At 33.5% G+C, this 6,647-nt stretch overlaps 1 protein-coding gene across 1 annotated transcript; it reads left to right on the top strand.

Annotated features, from left to right (window-relative positions):
• Positions 1–1,432: 1,432 nt before the first annotated feature.
• On the top strand, positions 1,433–6,200 carry LOC134260493 (uncharacterized). The gene is made up of 4 exons (XM_062743049.1): positions 1,433–1,543; positions 2,432–2,659; positions 5,654–5,908; positions 6,049–6,200. Exons 1-4 carry the CDS (start codon positions 1,492–1,494, stop codon positions 6,198–6,200), a joined length of 687 nt encoding a protein of 228 aa, XP_062599033.1. The 5' UTR covers positions 1,433–1,491.
• The last annotated feature ends 447 nt before the right edge of the window (positions 6,201–6,647 follow it).

The following is a 6,647-nucleotide window of genomic DNA, read 5'->3' on the forward strand; positions in this document are numbered from 1 at the left end:
GTTCTTTTGCTTTCAACTAGACATTTTAATTTCGATCCAGAGATGTATATTCGAGGAAGAATAGTGTTTTATATATCTACATATAACTCTTAGTTGTATAAATTCCATGAACATGAGATGAAAGACTCAACAAACTTTACCTCAATTATTCCATATTTTGTTGATGTTGTTATTTTAATAGTTATACACGATAAGTGGGGTTTTCTTGGTCGCCTGCGGAGCAGAGTGGCAAGAAGGGATCTATTTACGCGGCGTTTGTCTGTCTATCTGTCCGTCTGGCTATCTGTCACACTGTGTATCTGAAGAACTGTAAGAAATATGGACTTGATATTTTGTAAATGTATTGCTTGGTACTATGGTAAATTGAAATTGGTTTCGATCTCATGACCCCAGACCTTAGCTTTTGACCTTCTTTACTAAAAGTTTCTTCTTAATAAATTCCTGGTTTAAAGCCATCGTTTTATAAGATCTAATTAATGACTTTGAAAGCAAATACAATATATTATTAAGTCACATGCTGACTGATATTTTTTTTAATACCGATCGTAAGATAATTATATATTTACACACTGGGTTGTCCGCCCATTTCCCAGGAATCTTCTTTTTAATAACATGTCATGGTACATAGGACGGTTTTGACCAATTGGCAGATATTCAATTCTCTATTGTACCTGCATCACTTCTGACGCTTAAGAGGTCCGCATTGTATTCTTTAAAAAACCTTTTGATCCTGAATACTGTTCGTTTTATGCGGATATTCATTGGATATGCTTATTTATAATGCTACATGAACACAATTTCTTACAGGGATATTATTTGCACTTCATTCAGGGAGTTTGTTGTTTTTTTCCTAGAGATGCTTTCCATTTGAACTTACAATTCAAATGAACAAGCCCGGGAGTTCTAAATATTGATAAAACAAAACCATGTCTGTGTCCATAACCTTCTTAAATACAGACGTGTACGAGTATGATCCAATCTTGCAACTTGAAAATTGATTTTTTTTAAACCTAAAAGGAGACCAACAAATGTATAATACATTTTTTTCCAAAAGTAGGAAATTAATCAATGTAAATGGTCCCATTACGTCAACAGCTTAAAAAGAAAAAAAAAATCCTTTGATAAGTGCGTAATTTTGTATGGATACAGGTCAATTTATAACTTTTGTACTTTACATATTAAAATTATATTATAAGATAGAGGTACTTAAGTATAATTTTGTCCTTATTTCATTGTGAGTTAGAGTGGATACTCTTCTGCACACAAGTGGCTTTATTCATTAAATAGCTCCTTCTCGTGTTCGGCGAATTATATATATATATATATATATATATATATATATATATATATATATATATATATATATGAATTTTTCCGGACTCCATGCGTATCAAATATGACAATGAATGCGAGATTTGATCTTCTGGAGTCATTTGCTTTAATAAAACTTTTACTTCCCTGTTTTAATTCGTGAGGTTTACATGCACAGTCATGTACGTACTCGTTTTAATCCTAGGGATTTTTATGTTTTCTTCTGCGTACGGTGAGAAAACTTATCTCATTTTTCTTATTTTCTTAGCTATGCAGAGTTTTGCATTGATACATTACGTATTAATTTATGTATTTATAATTTCTCATTGAAAGGTTTTGAAATTATCTTATGAAAATACTTATTCGATTTTTGCCTGACCCATCAATGCTTTCTTTAAATTCAACGTGGGAGTCAATGAAAACAAAGGCAGAACAGTATCTGTTCCGTCTCAACAAAACATGATGTTGTTTCTTCTCCTTTTTTTTTTATTCATCAAATTGCGTAAATAAAAAGCAACATTTTGGAGTTATCATATCTTTCTTCTTCAAAAGAAATGTGTTGAATCTTTAAGGTGAGATATGTTTCCCTAATTATACGTTTGAATGCCGACGTAAGCAATAGCTCAAGTACATAACAAATGCTAGAATCGCCACGTGGCGCAGTCTTTAGAGCGTTGGCTCTACAGTTGCGAAGTAAGGAGTTTAACCATTTCACCGTAGGATGTGGAGACGGGTCCCTGGGATGAGATCTAAATCTATAATCTAATTGTCATCAATATTCATCAAATTGCGTAAATAAAAAGCAACATTTTGGAGTTATCATATCTTTCTTCTTCAAAAGAAATGTGTTGAATCTTTAAGGTGAGATATGTTATTATATGAAATTATTAGCCACAATTACAATTATCTGATATAAATATTGTACCAAAAAATCGTCATCCTGATCATGAATACAGTTTTATAAAAAAAAAATGTTTATATTTCCATTGCGCACCTCAACTATACGGGGTATGTATTTGAAGTGAAATTAGACGCAAATTACCCAGATTTAACACATGTATGGAAACAACTTAATTGTTTATACATAATGTGTGCTTGTATTTATTTTTTTTTTCATTAGAAAATCTTGCTCTTCGGAAACCGGCTTGGCAGAGTTCAACACATAATTCCACTGTATCCGGTCCAGAGAAAGCTGTTGACGGTTCAAAAACAGACTTATCCTATACTGGACAAAAGTGCAGTGTATCAGCTGATAAAAGGAGGAATGCTACCTGGTGGGTTAACCTCACAGACATTGTTAGCATAGATTACATTGTGATCTATTACAGAACGGACAATGTTGCATGGGGTACGTATATAAATTACATGCAAGTAAATATACTGGAAAAGAGGAAGTGACTTCATTGCGTGTTTAATTAAAAAATGTACTCATCCAAACTTTGATTTCAATATGCCAAGCACCTGGCCAGGGAAGAGTTGCTACATGTAACTATTTTTCGCCTTAGGTTAGTTTTGGTCGACATTCAAACTCACAACCTTTCGTTCAAAAGCAAACACTTTATCGACTGAGATACCACAAACCTTGTGTTTTTAAGCAAAATTCAGAGTGATAAACAAGCATCCAAAATTACTTTCATTCGCCGGTATATTAAGGAAGCATATAAGACATTTCTCAGGAAATTTAGACTTTTTAAAGAAAATTAATTTTAATGATTTACCAAAACCACTGATAAATGTAAACTTTTATAAACTATTGCAGACAGATAAAAGAGTGTCTAATGCAGAGACGTGCACAACCACCACGGCAATACGTGACTTCTCTTAATAGCGATTTTTTCCTTAATAGAAAAGCTAACAGAACAACAATACCCCGGAGTTTATTAATTTCTTCGAGTAACAAATATAGTTGAAAAACATTTATTTTGACTACAAAATGCTGCTAGAATCCCACTGTCCCGTCAGTAAAATAATTATTCCACACATTCGCACGAAACCTTACCTGATGTTTTGAATTTTATGCATATGAACCGAGTTTTTTCGTAAAACCATGCTTAACTCGGGATTCCAGCAGCACTTTCCAAGTATTTTGCGAGGCAAACTTTCCATCTGTACAAATCTTATGTTTTGAAATATACGGCTTATTGTTGTTCTGTTGCAATATTTTTTTTTTCACAAATGACAGATGAAAGACCGACCGGGATACGTATATATATGACTGATATAATCGATGACATTAAATTAGCATACCTGTTTTATTAACTCTACTCCACATGAATTCCCCAATTTATTCACGATATTTTCTGATAAACTTTATTTTACATATCTTTGTACATGCTGTCGTAGTTAAATTCTCTTTACACAACATGATCAATTCCCAAGTTACTCGATGTACACACATAACTTTATAGGTGGTAGAATTTAATCAAAATGACAGATACAGCATAATAAAATAAAAACGTTTTTTTTAAGGAATGACTCTAATTCTTGGCCAAATTATCGAGTATAATATGGTTTGGGTCAGTTTACGCTTTTTAATCCGCGAAGCGGATTATAAACAAGCGTAAACTGACCCAAACCATATTATGCTCGATAATTTGGCCAAGAATTAGAGTCATTCTTATAATTTAGTTTTAAAATAATTATTCAACTGGGGATGTAAAATTGTGTTGTTTTTATGAGTTCAAATTTACCGCGCAATAATACAACCGCGTAGTAACGGAAGTTATGGGAAGCGAGGGGAGGTGAAAATTGATACATAGATCTAGCAGCCATGATGCTTGTTACATGAGGTAAGTAACTGTTTGAAATTAAAGGTACATTCATTAAATCTGGAATTTTCCATGAATCCCAAGGACTGGAAATGAGGGGATTGATGGATACAGATGATTATGCTGGTTGTCAAGGGGGTGTGTCCCCATACCAAGAATACAAGCAAAATTAAATTATTTGTTAATGTTTACACGTTTCTATTCATTATCTAACGCTAGACTACATCTCTAAATGCCAATTTTACGAAAACTTGTCTTCTAAAAATGACATCACCTTGTCTTCTATGATGTCATAATGCAGCTCTGATTTAGTCAAGGTAGAAAATTTGTATGCTTCCTTATTACTCCTGTGTTGCGTTAAAAATGTTTAAGTGTATGTTTAAACAAATAGAAATATGATAATAACTAAGTTTTTTCGATGTATCTTTTCATAGCAGTATTCTTAATGACGTCTAAAAGTGTTGTAAAATACTCTAAAACACCGTGTCAATTTTTCTATTCACGTACCCAATCTGTATTAATTAATAGTTTCTTTTACAGTGTACAACATCAATTGAATGGTGTTAAAAAATATTTTTTTTATAATATTGTCTTTCTTGTATGAGACAATGACATTTAAAGTAAAAATTAAAAAAAAAATAAATAAACAACTGATACATAGTCGAACATGTTTTCTTTTCAATACTAATTTGACACAGCTTAAAGACGTGGGGTAGAATTAAGAATAATTAAGAATAATTTTTGTTTTCATATTCCGCAATGTCCTATTTCATCAATTAAATTACGAATAAAGTTATTTTTTTTTCCAAAGATTCTTACAAACATTATACTAAATATCATTGTACGTGCTTGATACATATACCGTAATCTTCTCTATAAATCGCTAAATATGGGTGCAATTTATTGATAGTTTTCTCTTAGGCAACAGTGCCAACGTGTCTTCACAAGGTCCCTGATTTTCCTTTAAAAATTCGAGGGTGTGTCCATATTGTTGTTTTGTACATGTACATATTTGCTAGCGACAACACAATACCGACAGGATACAACCTAACAGAAAATGAAGCCGGGGCGCAACCGGGTTTGCTCTCATGGTCCGGCCGCTTTTGGTACGATTTGGCCATTGTCGATACTTACGGGACATATAGTCATTCATCGGCTCAGGCTGTCGCTAACAACAATTTGTACCAAAATAAGTGTTTTTTTTTCTCTTGACTTATAAATAATAAAATGTAGTCAAGCCTAGGACATTTTGTAGCCGTCAACTTTAAATTCTGTGCATTTGCAAATTTTGTTGCCTATATATCGATTTGAAAAATGAGTACTAAAGTCATGAAGAGAGAGAGAGGAGAGCGCTTAACAAAAACTCAGAAAGAGAGACATATACAAAAGGATATCGAGTTCCACATTTTACCTTTAATTCGATGGATGATATTGAATATTGAATTAGAAAATTTAATGAATTTGTATATTACGGAAAAATTTATTAATTATTAATTGTTAAATACACATGCATATATGGGAGCGGTGAACCGAGCGATCATATTTAGATTAAAAGCCAGCATTCATATTTCTAGTACCATCAAATCAATACACTGGCAGATTTATGGGATTCTACGTGTACATTTCAAACACAACAAACAAGGAAGATGGTCACTTGTGTTTTCATGACAGAAACTACACTAGAGGAACAATACCAGCTGTCGCAAACATAACCTGTCCCTTTCATGGACAATACGTGATTTACTATAACGAGAGACCAGTGAGAGACAGTTACACGACAGGACCCTCTACATATGCCTTTATTGAACTTTCTGAGGTCGAGGTTTACGGTGGGTGAAACATATTGACTTTAAAGAAAATAGTATAAAAAAGGGGATAGGTTATATTAAAGGATTGTTTTATTCATTAATCTTTTTATTTGCTTTTTTAATGCATTTATTTCAATTAATTTATTTTTATTTATAATTAGGCTGTTCAAGTCCAAGGCGTTACGGATCTGATTGCTCAGAGGTCTGTCCAACAAACTGCAAGGAGTACTGTAACATAGAATCGGGAAATTGTCTACAATGTTTCCCTGGTTACAGAGGGGACCGCTGTGACCAAGGTAGGAAGTCTAAATAAGACATGTTCGTTAGTGACAATCAAGTTGATGATACAAGAATATCATCAGTTTCCTTTAGATTCATCATTTCATAAGTCCTTTGGCCGATACGAGGGGCATTTCAAAAGTTCTGGCAACTGATACAGTCCCTGAAACGTTCTACTTTCCCATTTTTCCGTTCGCTCACCGTTCGTTCACCGTTCGTTCGGCGTTCGTTCACCGTTCGTTCAGCGTGCGTTCACCGTTCGCTCTTCGTTCACAGTATTGCGTTCACCTTTCACCGTGCGCTCGCGTTCACCGTTCACAAAACGTTCACCGTTCGATCTTCGTTCCGTTTACTTTGCGTTCACCGTTCACTTATCGTTCAGTCTTCATTGTCATTCGGAACTCCGAAGTGAAAGGACTTATCTTTTTGATGGTAAGGATTTACATATTTTTTTATTAAATAAATTAGATATCGTGTTTGA

This window comes from Saccostrea cucullata, unplaced genomic scaffold, assembly GCF_032062105.1.
Source record: "Saccostrea cucullata isolate Sc308-1 unplaced genomic scaffold, CSIRO_AGI_Scuc_v1 ctg15444, whole genome shotgun sequence".
NCBI classification, from domain to species: domain Eukaryota; kingdom Metazoa; phylum Mollusca; class Bivalvia; order Ostreida; family Ostreidae; genus Saccostrea; species Saccostrea cuccullata.

What these genes read in the sequence shown, in the direction of transcription:
- LOC134260493 (XM_062743049.1), top strand. Translation starts at nt 1,492, where the DNA reads ATGTACGTACTCGTTTTAATCCTAGGGATTTTTATGTTTTCTTCTGCG. An exon ending in TATGTTTTCTTCTGCGTACG is followed by an intron (nt 1,544 to 2,431) that starts GTGAGAAAACTT and finishes TTTTTTCATTAG; the next exon opens with AAAATCTTGCTCTTCGGAAA. An exon ending in AACGGACAATGTTGCATGGG is followed by an intron (nt 2,660 to 5,653) that starts GTACGTATATAA and finishes TCATATTTCTAG; the next exon opens with TACCATCAAATCAATACACT.